Source organism: Melospiza georgiana, chromosome 1 (genome assembly GCF_028018845.1).
Source record: "Melospiza georgiana isolate bMelGeo1 chromosome 1, bMelGeo1.pri, whole genome shotgun sequence".
Classification (NCBI taxonomy): Eukaryota; Metazoa; Chordata; class Aves; order Passeriformes; family Passerellidae; genus Melospiza; species Melospiza georgiana.
Window position 1 is genome coordinate 58,390,985 of NC_080430.1, and position 19,376 is coordinate 58,410,360.

At 39.9% G+C, this 19,376-nt stretch overlaps 1 protein-coding gene across 3 annotated transcripts in view; it reads left to right on the top strand.

The window, feature by feature from the left end:
• Nucleotides 1–1,837: 1,837 nt before the first annotated feature.
• The window catches only part of ADCY1 (adenylate cyclase 1), a 162,172-nt gene continuing 144,633 nt past the window's right edge, over nucleotides 1,838–19,376 (top strand). For all 3 annotated transcript variants that reach the window (XM_058044885.1, XM_058044894.1, XM_058044904.1), the window contains exon 1: nucleotides 1,838–3,407. In XM_058044885.1, the coding sequence (XP_057900868.1) occupies nucleotides 2,739–3,407 (669 nt within the window). In that variant the 5' untranslated portion in view covers nucleotides 1,838–2,738. The remainder of the gene's footprint in view (nucleotides 3,408–19,376) is intronic.

The following is a 19,376-nucleotide window of genomic DNA, read 5'->3' on the forward strand; positions in this document are numbered from 1 at the left end:
GTGTCTAAGGAAGATGAGGCTTCAACAGTTCACTGCTTCCCCTTGACCTAGCAAGAATGAAGATGTATGTGTTTCATATGCAGCATCTTTCTCTGCTTTATGTAGGCCCCAACTAAGCCAACCTGAGACTGTGAGAAGCATGTAAATAATCTAAACCACAGGGTGCCCTGTAGGGAATTACTCACCTTCCATTTCCTCAGCAGCAAGCTGAGAGCCAGAAGAAAGAAATTATAAATGCTAGCGTGACAACTCTTTCAGTGAATAGCCCCTAGGGCTGGCCAACTTAGTGCCACCTCTTATACTTTCTGAGATGTGAAATATTAGTTTATCCCTCAGAATATATGAGCTCAGAAAAAAAGCTGAGGACAGGTAAAAACACAATAGTGTGTGTTTATCTAATATATGTGTGACCAAAGTGAATTTATGCACCAAAGTTATTAAGGAGATTAATTTATTAAGCTTTTCAAACACACTAGAGATCCCACAAAATGAAGGAAGCCTCTTTTTGTTTGTCTACATATTTTAATTTAGGTTTAAACATAGGTTTAATTTCATTTCAGCTAAACATCTCTTCCTGTTTCCAGTACTTAGGCCAGCAAATCCAACCCCTTTAATTTCTTCTGGAAGGATGTTACAGAAGTCTAAATATCAGCTGTATTTACAGTTCTGCAGCGTTTGAGGGTCTAAGTCACAGTCTGGGAAATCACCATGAGTTGTTTCCCATAAACACAGAGTACATAACAGTCATTTTCCCAAGTGTGGAATATTTTGAATCTGCAATACACAAACTCCAGCAATGTTGATTTATTCTCTTTTCCTGATGAGATCTGTCCAGATTCAAAAGAAGGACTGCATACCAAGTCTATAGGGCATGGACTAATATCAAATACTAACATATTAATATAAAAAATATTGCCTCAGATTATGTATTAGAGAATTTTTAATGCTACTTTACTATCCAGAAGTGAATTGCCAACATAATTCACAGCCATAAAAAATCTTAAAGAATCCCTGCCTACTGTTGGTCTTAACACTCTTCAGCCCAAATCTCGGACCAGAATCTGACATCACTGATACAAAAATCAGTGATTAGTTCTTCAGCCTATGGATGATGGTAGGATTTTTGCTTTGATTCTGGAAAGCATCCCTGCCCTGCCTTTGAAAAGCCAACTGTTCACAACCTTGATTTTTTATTTTGACATTTTCCTAGACTTGAATCTTACAAATGCTTGACCCAAACCAAAAGAAAACTGGTGTCGTTTCTCTACTCTTTGGCGAGTTTGAAATCAGTCTATAATCCCAAAATTAGATGCAATGATTACAAAAAAGCATATTTCAGTGTATTCTTTTGTGACATCTTGGTAATAGTATCTGATAGCAGCATTACAGGCAGAAATAGAGGGGTTTTTTTCAAAACAACAGATTCAAATTCCTGACGAGGCATGAAGTACAATTTTGAGTGGGGTGATATTTAACTGTCATAAGAGTAATCCTCCACAGCCACTGATTGATTTGTACTACCAGACAGGCAGAAGTGCTCATAGAAGTGTGTTATCTTGAAAATTTTCTCATTCACTACACCACTTTCTCCCACTGCTCTAGAGCTAGGCAGAAACAAGAAACATGAGAATGAGATTCATTCAATCGGATACGACTTTATTTCTGAAAGGAAACATCTATATAAACATATATATATTTATATATTTATGTATTTTCAAATGTATTTATATTGACATGTACTTCTACGTCTTTATATGTAGATTTTGTATATTTTTATACACACACAGACATATATATGTATGTAGTATGTATGTATGTATGTATGTATGTGTGTGTGTGTGTACATCTCTCTATATGTATATACCTATGTATCTACACATATTTGAGCAGCTGCCAGGGCAGGCGGGCAGCGCCGGGCTGCCAGCCATCAGCCGGTGCCGGACGCACCCGCAGGGCCGGGCGAGCCCCGGGGGAAGGCCGGGCGCGGTGCAGGGGCCGCTCGGCCGCTCCCGAGTCGCGGAGCCCCGGCGGGGACGTGTCCGGCTTCCCAAGCGGTCGGCGCGCAGGCGCCTCTCAATCCCCAGCTCCGGTGAGATGCTCTCGGACCTGGGAAGGGGAATCGCCTTCGCATTCCCTGCCTGCTGCTTTCTTTCCGGCCCCCTCTGCAGCACTTTTCCTCCACATCCCTGGCTCGGATTAATTTTTTTTCCTCCTACTAGCTGTTTTATTTTTTAATATTGCCCACCTTACGGGAGCCCGTTTGCTTTCCTCTGTAGCTCCCGCTCCCCAAAATAGCGTTATCTGAAGGGAAAGCCGCCTGTTGATTATCTCCGTCTCCCCTTTTCTGAGCTTCCACCCACCCTTTGCCCCCACCCTCCCTCTGTTTGATTCCAAACCTTTGGGTGGTGTTTTGGTGTCATTAGGAGATTAGCATCCCTGGAGCACCAGGGGAGGAGGAGGAGTAGGAGGAGGAGGAGGGTGGAGGGGAAAGCAAGACTGCAGGCAGGAAGGTTGGCACATTAACGCGAGTGAGACTCTCCTCCCGCCGTCCCAGCCACCCCTGGCTCCTGGGTGGCAGCGGAGGGGGCGGCTGCCGGCGCGGGTTGCGGACGGCGGCTGCGGGAGTGCCCGGGACCCGCGCCCGCGGCTCCTGCGCGCAGCCCCCCTCTCTTTTATGAACAGCGAGGCGGCAAAGCGGCAACGGGAGACACCTGGAGGAGCATTTCTTGCCCGGGTTTATGAATGGCACTGACATGGAGGAAATACCGTTTCAGAAAGTCAAGACCAAGAGGAAGAAGTGCTGCCACTGCTGCTGCTCCCCGCCGGCTGCCGCGGCGTCGGGAGCGGGAGCCGGGTTAGGGGACCCCCCTCCCTTGCTGCTGCTGGATGCCATCGCCTGCGAGGACGAGTTTGACTGCAAGGAGCTGGAGGCTCTCTTCCAGAGCTACAACCTGAAGCTGGAGCAGACGTCCACCCTCAAGGCGCTGGCCGTCCTCATCGTGCTCACCGCCAGCCTAGCCCTGGTGGAGCTGCTCTCCGGCCCCAGCCTGACCATCTCCAAAGGTTCGCACCCGGTGCACTGCATCATCTTCCTCTCCCTTTTCATCGTCACTAATGTCAAGTACCTGCAGGTCACCCAGCTGCAGCAGATCGTCAAGCTCACCTTGCTCTTCAGCTTCACCTTCTCCTTCCTCTGCTGCCCCTTCTCTCTCGGCGCCTACGGCATGGAGCCGCCCAGCGCCCCCGAGCAGGGCATGTGGCAGCTCATGCTGGTAACCTTCGTCTCCTACTCACTGCTTCCCGTCCGGACGCTGCTGGCCATCGTCTTCGGGCTGGTGGTGTCCGTCTCCCACCTCATCGTCACCGCCACCTCCGTCAGTGCCAAGCGGCAGCGGCTCTGGAGGACGGTGAGAGAGGCTGGGCCGGGCCGGGTCGGGCGCTGCAGCACCGCAGAGCCGCGCGGTGCCGGCCCGCCGGGGGGAGGGAGAGCGGAGGGGCGCGGAGCGGCGCCGGGCCCCCCGCGCATCCTGAGGCCGAGGAGCGCCCCGGCTGTCCCCGGCCGGGAAGGGGCGAGCGCGCACCTGTGCCTCAGGCGTTTGTGTCTGTAGTTCCCGAAAGTTTCCTGGAGGCAGGGGGGGATAGGGCGGCTCTGGGGAGACGGAACCTCTCGGCTTTGTCTCTCTCTCCAAGGAAAACCGGGGACAGGGCAGGGAAGGCAGCGCTATCGTGTGCCCGCTCATGGGGCGAGTTCAGAGCATCGCATGCACAGTCAGTGCAATACAGCGCGCACCAGCAACATCACCTGGCTCTGTACAAACTTGGCACTGACAATAAGCTGCGTGTGGTAATTACACCTCCACCGAGATGGATCGTATCCTCGCTGTCTGTCTCAGCCGTGGGCCGTTCGTGCCTATACACAGCCCATCTGCGGGGGCGGGGAGGGCTCTGAGAAAACGATTTTAAATAGGTGCGACACTCAGAATGGGAACCCCGCCTCGCTGCTCTCCCAGAAAGCGGGGCATTCCCCCTTCAGCTTCCCCAGGGCAGCTGCTGCCCTCTTTCCACAGACATTACCTGCTGTGGCAGTGAACTTCCTAGCGATTCCCCTTCCCCTCTGAATTAATCCCGCAAAACCTCCCTCTGCAGCAAGCATCTTTAGAAACGTGCTGCTGCACTCTCCCCTCCTCCCCCGAGGAGCTATTTATATCCCTGCAGGGCTTTTTCCGGCTCTCGTGGCCTGATGGGCCGCACTGGCAGGGGGAAGAGGCTGAGGAGATGCGCGTATAGGAAACGTGGGGGGCTGGCACTCGGGGTTTGCCACTGAAGGCTCTATTATCTGGTGCGTGTGAACCACTGGGAGAGAGGAATTGGAAAATTTTTGTGTCCTTCCTTGCGTGAATTGATTATGCCTGCCCTCAGGAGAAGCACACGGCTTCTGTCGTCCAGATTGGTTGTTAAACAACAATTTAATGTATAATTGAAGTACTTAGTACATTACTTCGGCAAAATGCTGGTATTATTCTCCATAAGTGTTGTGATGCTAGGACGTACACAGTTGACATGGGCATAAATACAGCAGGATTGTACACTTTTGTGCCCAGAACTGTAAATTCCTGGATCCTTCTTCAGTGCACACACAGACACACACACCCCAGCGTGACATGCACACACAGAATAGAGATGCACAGGGACAATCACTGAGTGGGGTTACTGAGACAAACAGGATTATTGATGGCTTCGCGCTGCTGAGCTGCTGGACAAAATAAATTGTATATTTTGAAGGGGAGGAGAGAGATAAGCTGAGCTTTATGATTTACCCAGATAATCTGATGGTCTATTTTTAAATATGTGATTTAGAGTTTCCATGGGAGGGAGAGCTGATAAAATGCAGGAGCACTGAGAGGAGCATTCCTAAAACGCATCTGGAAGGATGTTAAAAACACTAGAACATTCTTTTTTAATAGGGCTGAAGATAGCTCTTTTTACTGGAGCACCAATTAGTCCTTATGGGAGTCCAGGCTATCCCGGCTACCCTGACACACAGACAGACTTTCCTTGATGCCAAGCTGCAGCTCAGTGTGGCATCTGCTCTTCTAGATGAGTAGCATAAAGAAGATGACAATAACGTCTGCTCACTAAATTATCTAACCAAGGTCGTGAATGTAAAACATTTTGAAAAGAAAAAATTTTCTGGCTCTATCCTTTCACGCTAGTTTAACTCAGTTATTCATCAGGCAAGAGACTGGCTTGAAAATGCATAGAAATAGTTGACTAACGTATCTGATGTAACGTATCTATGTTTCTTCTTCATCACCATTTTCCCCAGCCAGAGTAATTTCAGTGGTTTATATGCAGTCCCCGAAGCAGTATTCTTTACTGATAACAGGAGGCAGAAACCAGCTCAGAGTCAAGCAGTAGAGCTGGTCTGTGAACTTGTGACACACAAAAATGCACACTGATTTGTGGCATATTGGCAAGGAATGAGTCTTCTGACTTGAAGGCCATCTCCATGTATGGAAGGGACTTTTCCCTTACAAAGAAGTCTTTGCTTTTCCAAAGAACAACTTTGCAATGGTTGGAAGTTTAAAGATATGTAAAGGCTGCATCATCTGAATTTTATTTGCTTGGCCTGAGAGTAGCAGAGCCTTTTTTTGTAAGGGCTAGAGTGGACTTCTCCTCATGACTGGGATCTGCTTCCCAGACACTAGATATTATCGTGATGGCCCCTGTGCCTGTAGACACAGCATGCAGTTGATATGTCAGGGAAGCAGGACTGCTGTTTGCAGAGCTGCAATAGCATGAAAGGCTCTGCTCTCTCTCCCAACCCCTTGCTCCCTAGCCCCAAGTAAGTTGATGAATTTAAATTTTTAAACAGATATTTGAAGTACCTGAAAATGCAGAAAGGCCTGCACGAAACACTGAGATTGATATTCTGTGAAACACCTCTTTGATTTTTTTGTGATTCGGGTAGGGAACCAACTTGGGAATAAATTTTATTTTTGTTTAGCCTGAGCTTTAGGAGACTGCAGATCTAGTAATCTTCCATTGACATTAAACTGGAAATTGGTCAGCACAACCAAATAATTAATATTGTTCCAAGTTCAACCCATTAAAAAACAGGCATAGCTAAGTTAAGGGATTTTTCCCAAAGGGAGATTTTAGATATGCATCATCTATTTCACAAAGTCTGAGGAATCTCCATTTGCAAATCTCTGAATGCCAAAAGCTTCACCAACTTCAATAGTGACAGATCAGAGTGTGCCCCATGGCATGCTTAAGACATGCTGTCTTTTTAATGTACAAATTCTCTACATAGTAAAACCAATGCTCATTTTGGCAGAAGTTTGTCATGACTTCTATTGAGTAAAGCACATTTAATTTGCAAGTTTTCTGGCAGCACAGTATTGTCTGTGGAGATCATGCCATGCCATGCCATGCCATGCCATGCCATGCCATGCCATGCCATGCCATGCCATGCCAGAGGTGAGGCATAGGTATGTATAAAGGCAAAAGGAGAGCAGGAAAGCAAGTACAGGGAGGTAATGAGAGTCAGGGGAGTAATGTGGCAGAACTTGAGCTTAACCTTTCCCCTCAGTAAGTGTGTTGTTCATTAAATGAAAGATTCCAATCTACTAATGTGTCCTGCTCATTTCTATAAATAGAAATATAGTAATAGATTATATACATATAAATAAGTGCAATCTAAAAAATATGCAAAGTACTTGGGGGCAACCTTGATCCCATATGGGATCATGTCAAAGACATGCTGACTTCACAGCTGATATTGTATGTCTTTTCTGACATTGTGATAAGGACGTAAGTGGTGTATATAATCAGTAGTATATTGATCATGTCACTTGGACTCTTTCCTTTCCTTCAGAATCAAGGAACAAAATGCTCCTGCTATATAAGGTGACAATGTATCCACAGATGGCTGAACCTACAAATGAATTTTTAAAAACTTGGACTTTTGTCTCCTTTTTTCTTTCTTCTTTTTTTCCCCTCTACACATTCCAGATATATGTGAGGTGCTACAGAGCCCTTACAGAAATAGAGAATTCTGCCCAAAGGATCTTAATATAATTTTTATTGTAATGCAGTGTGTGGGTGTTAAAGACATGAGGACCAGATGGGGTAAGGAAGGCAAAGGCTGTTCATAGAAATTACTCAGTGGTGGCATATGCACCGTTTCATGTCTTAACATTAAATAACTTTTTTTGGCCCTCTAAATATTTAAGGTCCCTTTTTAAAAAATATATATTTTTATTTCCAGAAAATTAAAAACCAAATCATACACCACCAAAGTACCCTAACACATCACAGAAGTCTTTGGGAAAGAGCAAATCTTTCAGAAGAAAACCCAGAATTACAGCATGAGTAGCAAAGAGCAGAAGAAAGAATAGTGCTCTCATAAACTAACACAAAATTTTTTTCGGAAGTGTGATGAAACAAATGTAGGTTTCAGTAGGTTTGTTTGGGTTTGTGGTTTTTTTGTTAGTTTTTCTTTTTTTTTGGCCTGCATTTAAAACTGATTTTATGCATATATTTATTTGCATGCATGAAAGGACTTTTATTGATTCAGCAAGTACCAAAATCTTAGCTGAGATTAGATAGACTGTGTAAAGAATAATGGGGGAAAATTGGTATAATTTATTTTAAATAATTAATTTATTATTTAAAAGTTTATTTTATAATCTTAACTATTTGCAGGTTAGTGTGATAATATTATAGAATACCACAAGGAATTGTTATGCCAAAGTTCATCTTATTTGTGCTAATATTTAAAAGAAAATTAATGAACACATCACTGGCAGAACTGGTAATCTCCGCACCTTTGTCTCTCACATAGAAGGCAGAGTTTAGTAGCCTAACAAAAGCACTTGTGAATCAAAGACAGCTCAGCTCCATTGTCATTATTATTCAGTGCAAAATTCTGTTTTTCTCCTTCATGCATATAAAATACTGGTGAGGGACTCTACTAGTTCAGTCTTTGTGATGCTTTCCAAATACTAGTATCAAGAATTGATCTAGAATTCTATTATCTGTAATATTCTCTAGAATTCAGGCATACCTATCCACTAACAATCTGTCTGAATTCACTATTTTCCTCCCTTTCCAAAGATAGGAAATACTGTTTTAAGAGTTTCTCAATATCTATGTGTAACTCTAATTTTCACGTCATATTTAGTCCATATTGAAAGATTGTTAAAAGTTTTGGGAGAGGGTTGGGGTTTTTACTCCTTTCTAATCAAAGTGGTATCTTAATTTGTGGCATAGGCTTTGCCAGGTCTTGACCACAGTAATTTTATCTAGGGGTTGAAGTGTAGGATTTTCTATGGAATGTAGCGTTCAGGATCTTTTTCCACATAGAGATTAGTATGCTCTTGAATTCCTGAGTCTGCAGATGCTGACACTGCTACTTTTTGTGGGTTTCCAAAAATTAACATCATGCTGATGGTTCTGCATGCTTGAGAAACAAGAAGCCTTGTCGAGAATCATGTGACTTGGCGACATAGTCAATAACAGTTTATCTGAGAAGTTTAGTTGTTATTAGTAGGCAAGATCCCATCATTACTGAAGAAAAAGAGGGCTTCTATTCAAAAAAGTATTCAAAAATAATAATTAAAAAAACAGCTAATATTGTTATATACTCAGTTACTACCTACTTTCTTTGATGTAAGGCTCTCTGTTCTGCTTCTCCAGCTTCTAAGGGTGGTGTTTTTCATTCTGCTGGAAATGTTGCCTACATTGGCAGCATCTGGAGTCTTTCACAGGAAGGAAGGGGATGTTCGTGCTAATGTTGATATAGTCATTTCTCTTCCTTTGTTGTTCTACAGCTCTATGTTTCATCCAAAATTTTAAAATGGTTTTCCTTTATATATGCTAAATACTTGTTCTTTGTTCTCTTGGTTTCAACTAATACCAGATCTGGTTATCTCCATGTTCACATTTCTTTAGCTGACCATGGGGGACTCTTTTTTATAGCTGCAGGTGTTGTCTTCTACGCTGCACCTTTTGTAATACCATGGTTGTACCTCCTGGGTCTCCCCTTCTCAAGGTTTGTACTGTGTTTCCATGGCCTACATTTCTGCATAGTACAGTTTTGTTATGTTTTAGTCATAAAACTGTTGTGCTAACATACAAAGATAAGCAAAAGTAACATAAATGAACTAGAGAGATCTGGTCAACTAGGGAAAAATGTTTAAACCGAGTAAAACAATGTGTGCAGAAGTTAAAAAAAAAAATCAGCCTGAAAAGTCTAAACTTTTAGCCCAGAAAAAGCCTGACATGTCTCATTCTGGAGGCCTTGCAAAGTTAGTGCATAACTTATAGCTTTTTACATAGCAGTGGCAATAGAGTAAGAACAATGGCAATACAGTTCTACAGGGCTATATTGTTGCATTCCTTTTGTGTGGTTTAGACTGTCTCCACATGTATTACTACTGCTATTATTTTACTGTTATTAAAGTGAGCCCAAGGGTGTTTTCATTTCAAAATGGTAAAATGTTGTTTCCTAGATCCTAGTTTATAGCAAAACATTGCATGTAATGTTAGTCATTATGAACTGTATTTAATTTACATGCTTAATCTGTGGAAAAGTAGTTTTCACAAAGTGTTCAGCGTTTGTGCAGCTTTGTGCTCAGGGGCTGCCAAAATGGGGTTAAAGATTTTTGGTGGTTCTATGGGATAAGTTATCAAGGGTTTCTACTCCTTTATTCCTTAATTTCTTTTTTCCTGAACATGTAATTTTGGATATATTCAGAGCTAAACTTCTATGAGAAAATGCTAATTGTAGGGAGTAGTTGCTCTTGATATGTTCTGCCATTCAGGCTTCTAAGTATTTTCCCAAATTTGTTTTCCCCAGTTATTAGCATAGTGCAATGCTTTTCTAGACAGAACCAGTGTAATATAACAACTAGGTAGTGCAGATTTCAATTTCTTTTCATCTCCTTTAAGCACAGCCATGAATGTGTGCTTGTATGTACATGGGCCTTATCAACATTCTTTCTAGCATCTTATCTCATTCAGTCAGTTTCAATGCAGTGCATTTCTTCTCTTGCCATTCCAGAAAACATTAGCTCACATAAAATAATGTTTCCTGTCTATCATGGTTAGTTATTGTCTTTAACTTTCTCAGATGCAAAAGGCCATATATTCCTTGCTTTACATCTCTTTTCTGTTACCATAAGGGGGTGCAAATATAACTAAATGCAGGTGGCATATATGGAACACCAGAGATTAGCCAGAAAAGCATTGTTTCTTGTTCCTTGTGAGCTCTTGGTAGTGTCAAGATGGAATAATTATTAGAAAGTCTATTATGAATGTGGAAAAGGCACAGCTTCACACAGACTTCATGTTCTGATTAATTCATAATGTTATAAGAAAATTTCATCTAGGACTTGAAATGTTTGTGTTTTATGACAGAAAGAACTCAGGTAGTATTGACTCCTGTAAGACCCCTGCTGTTGGGAAGGTGAGGAAAGAGTGCCAGCAGAAGAGACTGATCCAAGTTTTGGAGCTGAGCTTTGTCTTTGGCAGATGGATGGATGGGTATGAGAGACTATCAATGAGTAGAATGGAATATTTTTTTTTCTTGTTTTCAAAATTTCCAAAATATGTGATTTTCTTTCTTACTTTCTTCCTCTGGGGGAACTTTTCATGGAAGAAATTTGCTTTGCTTCAAATTTTTAAGATACATACCTACAGGAATATGAGGAAATAACATAGTTACTGCTTGGTCCAGCTGTTTATATTCTGCACGAATTGACCACAAGTTGATTCCTGAAATAAAATCACCAAGCACTTTATATATACAGAAAAGCTGTTTTCTCCATCAGTATTTGAAATAGTGAAAAACCCCAGAAATGTGGATCTAGTGTGTGGCTCTAAGGTGAGCAATAAAGTGCAAAAAACCCTCAAGAAAGACAGTTACTTCTTTAGATGTGGTTCAGGAACTACAGAAATCCTTTTTCATCCAGACATGTGTGTTGAAGAAAAGTGTGGCTAGTGTGAAAATTTTATAGAGCAATATTTCACTTTTAACATCACCTTTCATATATTTGTTCTGGAGCAAGATGTTAATTATGGGGTTCAAATATTTGTGCATACTCTGGTACAACTTCAACATAATTAACTTTTTACAGTGATAAGCACATAAAAATAAGGAGTGCTTAACTTGGCTTTTGTGGGTTTTTTTCAAAGGTTACTCATTCAAGCACTGCAGTGTACAAATGTCTGTCAATTGCCATAAATCTGCTTATGATTACCTCTTAGAAGATGAAAGCAATTATCCATCCATACGAAATTAGAAAATGAAATAACACTAATAAACACAGCTTTAAAAATAAATATACATAAAATATATCCTTAATTTGAGAATCATCAGGCTGAAAAAGAATATTTTGCTTGAGCAGGACTTATGAAATTTGTTCACAAGAAGTTGAAAAGAGGCCTTCTAAGGACAGCCTTTCTTTCTTTCTTTCTTTCTTTCTTTCTTTCTTTCTTTCTTTCTTTCTTTCTTTCTTTCTTTCTTTCTTTCTTTCTTTCTTTCTTTCTTTCTTTCTTTCTTTCCTTCTTTCCTTCTTTCTTTCCTTCTTTCTTTCCTTCTTTCTTTCCTTCTTTCTCTTAATCTGTATAAAATACAATGTAGCAAAATTAATTTTGAGGTAAATTGATCACTGTTTCACTGTTCATTCAAAGGTGGAGGATGTTGGACTGAACCTCATTTCACTTTTAAATGCCAAAAACCATCTTGGTGGATTTCAGGGAGGTTACCTGATGTGTCAAAAATTCTCCTTGCCTGTAATAATTTCTTCCCAGGATGTTTTAACTAAACAGGTACATCATTTAATGGGAATCATATGAAAAGTCAATATCTGCTTGTTTGTGAAATGACACGGAAGTAGTAATGGTGTGTAAAGTTCTGACCAAACAACAATGCAAGAGACAGAAGCTCTACCAGGATCAAATTTTCGCTGCTGCAGGTTGTCTTTGGAGTCTGCTGTGCAGAACCTGGTCACTGCTGTTATGGCTGTCAAAGATTCCAGTGCTACTCTCACCTGGTATTATGGATCCCAGAGCTGTGGTGCTATGCTCTGGAAAGTGAGGATTACCCCTCATTAATGTCCTGTGTGATTCCTGGTACTCCACCTTGAAAGCTGTTATGCAGATCTCTCTGCTGATCCATGCTGGTTTAGTGTAAATCAGCTGTCACTGCAGGGGCTCTGGGAGTTGAACCCTATTTTAAGTTCATAGTTGGATTAGCTATGATGAATGCTCTGTCATTCCTATATGCTTTGAAATATAAGGAATAATGTTGTTTTTCAAAACAGAGGAACAAACTGAGCACTATCTCTATGTTCAGCATGTGAGTTTCCTCTTTACCAATTATGTAAATGACAGTGGTGAAAGATAGATGCCTGAGTTCCCACAGATGGAAAGATTACAGCAGCTTATTTGGCCTTCTCCATGCAGCTCTCTCTATTTTAGGCAGCAGTAGATTGAGGAGATTGCAGCTGAGTTAATTTGCTTCATCTGTTAGTCAAAATAAACTGCCTTATCAATAGTCCATTTCTTCTTGCTTGCACTATTAAAAACATTAGTCTGATTTTTGCCTTTGAAGAGACCACAGCCAGAAGAGAGTTTCCTATTCTAAACTGCCCTTCACTGATTAATGTTAACAAAATGGCTGAAATACTTTGGTGGGAGAGCAGTGTGATTTTCTACCTGAGACTGCATATTCTTCTTATAACAGTTTCTGGTGTATCCATCACTGAAAAGGATAGTGATGTTTAAGAGGAAAAAGTGGGCATAATTTTCTGGATTTTCTTAGTTTACCTATTGGCAATGAAAAGTGTATTTTTCTTACTCTTGAGTCTTAGAAGAATACTGTGAAAAAATTAACCATTTTATTTTACAGTTGGCATGAACAGAAATACTGAAATGGGCAATGTTCACTTGTAAAGCTATGAATTATTCTCTATCTTTAAGTGATCTAGTGTATCATCAGAGAATTTAAGTTTTTTTTGCTTGCTTGCTTTTTTTCTTTTCCTGCTGATGCTTTTTTGCAACCCATCCTTGTCAGGTTTTTGCTGATTACTGTAGTTCTTGGTGCAGTAGTCTCTACTGAATTTCCCCCAAAAAGGAGCATCATCCAGATGCAAAAAAGAGAACATCCTTCTGGGAGGCAGATTTCTGCAGAAAGGAGAACAATCTTTACTAATTCCCCTAAAGGTACGCAATATTCAGCCCCAAGACCTAGTATCTCTTGTCTATTACTGAGTCTGCAGTCATGCACCTTTCTTCCAAATCTCTTTGCCATCATTTGGAGAAGTCCCATTTCTTCAGCACAATTATATACTGAAAAACTGAGCTTAGCGACTGATCATAAAGATTCTTCATTCTCTTGGGATGAAGATGTAATACTTAAAGTTGGGAGAAATTTTCTTTCCTACAAAATGTCTTACATGCCCCTGAAGATGTCTTTGAAGTTTACTAAGACTTTCTGGTCCTCTTTAAATGTAAGGATTTGACATATAAATAAACCATTACCTAACATTCTCAAAGAAATTCTCTTCACAGGGATATATCAGCTATCTCAGCTCCTTTTCGCTTGTGTGTGATAGTTGCTGCCATTCCACACATAAAAACAGAAAAAACTGGAAAATGAAAGATTTACAGCTACTTTGTACAGCTGAAAACCTTTTTCTGAAGTTATAATTAAAAAAAAGAAAAAAGCATTTCTAAAGCTGATATACTGCTGAGTTACAGTGATCTTACTGTGAGCAATCCTATAAGGAGATGACTCTATTGAATGGTACAAACCTTGGAAAAGATATTTTTTTTTCTTTCTTATTGCAACTGCGGTTCAAGAGTGGAGGTATATGAGGGAATTGTCTTCTCTTCTTTAGAACCATATTTCAGATTTAGGTTTGTAAAGTTCAAATTTCTTTAGTATCTATAGATATTTTGATGATGTACCAAAATGTGTAAGAAAGACTGATGCCAGTAGTCCAGTTTCTGATATAAGAATATGAGTTATTTATATGCCTTCACTGTTGGTAACTCAGCAAGCCTGGCAAACTTAAAGTTGTTTCCTTGGTCTGTGGGCAAACACAAATGTTGTTTTGCTAAGATTGCTTCTGAGGTAATAGGTATGTCTTATGTGGAATTGCAATGGAAGTTCACAGGACGCCTGTGCCTAAAATTAACATGCATAACAACAGAAAGTGAGGCAATCTACTTCCAGGGCATTATAGAATCTGCTGCCATATTTGATTCTTAACATATTGGGTAAATATTATTATTATTACAGTAGCAAAGCCACATTGAAGCTAAATCAGTCCCAAGGAAACCCATGGGTTTGGCTTGTCAGCAAATGCCAGCAGTGCAACATGTAAGAAGACACTGGGTACAGTAAGAGCTAATTCTGTGTAATATGGCAATAAATGCAGAGTATTTAGAGGGTGTGAGTTTTTTTTTTCAAGGAATGCTTAAGCTATCTGAAAACAAGAAGGTATCGTAGTTTGAAAGCTGGCACGAGGCAGGCTGCATGAGAGTAGAAGAAGAAGGGAAAGCCATTGGGGGTCAGATTACTAATCCTCAAGAGAAATATTTCTCTCTGTAACATCTGAAAATATCTCAGTTGTTTTCAGAGTTGGTTAAAACATCTCCAGTTGAAAATGTTCTTAGGATTGGTGTAGATGTTAGAGGTCTACTGGTGGCCTGGACATAATGCTATATCACTGTATCACATAGCTATTGCAATATTAACAATTGTAGATGCTGATTGGTATTATCAGTCTGAGCAGTTTCTGGGTTAAACCCCAGGGAATTCCATGTGACAAAGGAGTACCATAGGAAAAGTGGGATTTAGTTAGCTTTCTCAGTCTTTGTCCAGCAGATAGGAGATAGGATGTTTCATTTCTTACGCTTCTTTTGCCCTCACTAAATGAATGAATTTCTAGTATGGTACACAAAGAATGGAGGAAATTCTTATCAAGACAAAATTACTGACATGGAAATGGCTAGTAGGTGTCCATTTAACAATTAATAAACAGCAGTCTTCCTTCCACTATCCATTCTGAGGATTAATTTAGGCCTTGGACACATCGAAATGTCAGTGTTGGTAAAACATAATTCTAAAGGCAAGAAACCAACTGCATTTTGCACCAGCCTGTTAATGATGCTTTCAGCATCTGAAGCACACTGTTGCAGTGTTGGGTGCTCCAACTGTGCCAGTTTCATAGTGTATGCAAACAGAACAGGAGTTCCAGGTAATACATTTTCTCCTCTGACTCAAGAAAATTGCAGCACCATTCTTTATATTCAGGAGAAACATGGTGACAGACCTGCGTGCACTCACTTTCTGCACTGGGGAGTCACTCCGGTTCTAGGTCAATTGTGCCTGTGCCTGTTTCCCAAGGGTGGGTAGCACTCTGTACTGCCCCACCTAAGGCCGGCTTTTGGCAATGTGTCAGTCAAGCTTGGTCGTGTGAGTTTTGAAACTCTGTAACACAGCCAGGTGTATTTTGTCAATACAGCCTTCTATGTTGTAACCGCTTATCTGTGTGGATGACAAAGTGGCATTAAAGTGCTAACACACAGATGAGATAAAAGGAGAGTAATGTCCTCTGAATAGGAATCAGAAATCTCTAACAGTGAAAGACAGTGTCTAGACTTTGCCCAGACTCCAGGAATATCAGATATCTAGGGTGTAGTAGGAAGAAGTCTCATAGGTGAATGATTTAGGTTAAACAATGGTTAAGAGGTCAGCTGTTTCTTTATGAGCTTCCAGAAACCAGTTTTTAACAGCCTAATTTTACTATGAATCAATATTTTAAATCATTACTACAAAAAAAAAAAAAAAAAAGTAGTCTCATGCATGTGGGTACAACCCCTTATTCACCAGTTTTTACCACGCAATAACAGTTGAATCCCTGCACTGAGGGGAGTGGGAAGCTGCTAATGTGAATTAGAACCAGCCAGTAGGATGGGCTTTCAGATGGATGCTTTCCAAAATTATCATCGCACCTGCATGGACTTCTGTGCTGGTGGGAAGAGACTGGGAACAGGAATGAGGAATCAGTGAAAAAAAAGGGGCCAGAAATGTTTTTTTTTACTGTTCTGTCAGTTTAGGTCCTCATGTAACAGCAGCCACATTATATTTACTGCTGCATGAATTTCAGCAGGAATACTGTTAGCCTGAATTACATCTTCTGTAAATGCATCCTAACTTTTCACTTTATTCCTAATCATGTATGCCTTAATTAGATATGGATTTTTGGAAAATAATTTAAACTGGTGTTATAGCTAAATGTTGGTTGATTTAGTATAGGTGTTAAAACAATGACTCTCTTTGATGGATCCTGGAACAATTCTAAGCTTAGGTTCCAAACCTTATTAAACAATTTGAAAACATCAATTACTGTTAACAACCAAAAAGTCCTATTTTCTTATGTTTCAAAAACACTTGAAAAGCAATTCTAGGGTTCCCCCTGAAACCATGTATATACAGTGTCACCCCAGGACATAGAGGAACTAATTTGATAAATTATACTGAAAAAAAAAAAAAAGAATTTGCATTTAAAAATGGTTAGAAGCAAATAAAGTTGATTAAACAATTTGGATTCCTACTAGGTATTCTTTAAATGCCTCAAAACTTAAAAAATTGCATCAGTGTCCATAAAGAAATGGATCATTTATAACCAGCGTGTTGGCCTCAGTGAATGAGTCATGGAATAAGTTAGTTCTGGAGCAGGTAATGCACCTGGTATGGAATACCAAAGATACTATATGGAATTTTGATATGGGAAATCATTAGACTTTGCATGTTAACTTGGAAATGTTATGTGGATGTTTCTTTCAGAATGGACAAAATCTATCTTCTCCCCATACAAAATAGGCAGATTCTATCTTATACTCTTGCTTTGGCTATATTTCTTTCTCAATGCCTGAGTTACAAAGCAGATCCTCAAAGAAGGCCTTAATTTTGATAGCATGATGATACCCTGTAATAATCTATGCTTTTCAGCACTGTTGCATCCAGTCACATCAGGAGCTGAAGATTTACAATCTATTTAAATTTGTCTTGCGATCTGTTTCAGGAAGAGGTCTTGCACAGTAATATTGTTGAATGTGTTCAAGTAAAGATGTCTTGCTGCGAATTCATTGAAAGCACAAAAGAGTGCTTGCTGAAAATTAGTGATGCATTGCTACAAAATACACTAGCACCATATCCTGAAACTAGTCTTATTTTAAAATTGTGTTTCAGGAAGATCTACTTGCTTAAGGTGCTTCTTTCCCAATGACTGTTTTCTCATTGTGGCTGAGGAAACACTAACACAAAGCAAACATGGGATTGCTCACAAACCTGATATATCAAATTCTAGGCTGAAATTCATTATATCTTATTATTATTTAATAATTGATGTTATGGTAATATCTACAAGTGTCAACTCTGATGAGCTTCTGAACTCACTACTTGCTGTCCAAGTGCAAAAGTAACAGGCAATTCCTATTGCTCTGCTAGATATGTCTAAGAAAGAAAGAACAGGAAGAAGGCTAAGAGGAAGAGAAGTGAGATGATTTTCCAAAATTCAGAGGTCAATCAGATTAGATTGGAAATGTCCTGACTTCAGCTGTAGTTGACTGGGACAAGAATTTAATAAGTAACGACATCATCTTAAGCATTATAATGCCTCCAGGAATAGTTTAAAATATTTCCATTTCCTCTGGGCTAAGCTATACTGTCATGTTTTCTTTTCAATTACTCTGACATGAAGCTTTTCCTCTGGTCTGCATGACTCGGGGCAGGATGTTCATAAAAGAGTGAGGAGTTTCATGTTACAGTTAAATGGAGCATGTTTATGAGCCACTTAAGTTTTTTTTCAATGTATTTGCTTCAGTGACTTTGTTAATAACTGCATAACATGTAAATGAAAGGTTGAATTTGTTTACCCAAAGCAATGACATGATTGTACACAAGTAAGAAGAGCTATTCATCTATATATTTTCCAAAAACAATAGAATTTGCTTAATTTCATTTTTTTCTCCCTTGGAAATTACAAATATGTTTTTGAATAAATTTTTAACTTGGTTCTAGAACAAAACATCCATAATTTGTACATTTTAATGGCTATCTGTTATAATTCTGAACAAAATAGAGTGTGATGAAGATGAATGGCATTATGCCAGAGCATATTGTAGTTTAATTATAATAATGGTAAGAAATGTACATTAAGCAATGGAAAAACTGAAAAATTCAAATGGCCCTTAAATACTCATTATTTTATTTTCTGCTTGCCATTTCTAAAGAATTATTAGCAGGCATTTTGGAGGCAGTGCACTGGTTTGTCCGCAGAGGATTTGGGTTTCATTTTGTTCCACAACATATAAGAAGTGGATATAAGATGGGTGTACTTGAGAGGAAGCTTGAGGGAGTCACTAGTTAGTCAAACAAAACAGAAGAGGCGGACTGCTCCGTAGCCCATTGCTAACAGATTATAATTCCCAGGAGCAGCTTCAGAAATCTTGTGAGTTAAAAGAACTTGGCCATGTACATTATAGACCTTTACCTGTGTCAGTATGCTTGGCAGCACATGGTTGAAGCCTACTTTGGCACAAAAATCAAAATGATGAAAAAGATATTAAAAGTTTGTGCTGTGAGGAATATAAGTGACTTTGTTTTATAAAATATTATGAAAAAAATACGATTTTCCTCTCTTTGTCTGGTTTCATTTGTGAAAATTTCACTGTGCTTGCTCTTTGCTATTTGAATAATACATTTGAATATTGCAAATGGTCTGTAGTGTACAATCACCTACACAAAGACAAAGCATGTTATTCTGAAAGTTATTGAAAGAAGTATCCTGCCTGGTTTTTATTTTCTCTCTTTCCTTATTCAGTTTTCCTCTCCCAAAGGAAATGAGTCAGAGGACTCTCAATTTCTCATTCTGTCTGTCTCTTTTCCTTGTTAGGGTCTTGCACAGACTTCATAAAAATTTTCCCTCAAAAATTTTCCCTCTAAGCATCTCTATGATTAGAGGAAGGTCTCTCTTTTTGATATATTTTCGGAGTTTTTATGCAAGTCATAAATATAAATCTCTACATGTTGTCCTCAACTCCTGCTTATGCAAGACCCTCAAGGGGTCAGCTTCCATAAGGGGGCAGCTTCCATTCCTTAAATTTTTCAAGAAGAGAAATTGATGCAGAAATGAGAAAAATCAGATAGTATCTCTCTGACTGTTCTGCTTCATTCTGCAATAAGCATTTCACCCAGTAGCTTTAGTGGTGGGTTTGCTGAAATATAAGCAAGACTGCCTTACAAGCTGTATTTAAGGCCAGAAAACAATAGGAAATGTTCTGGCACTTTCTGC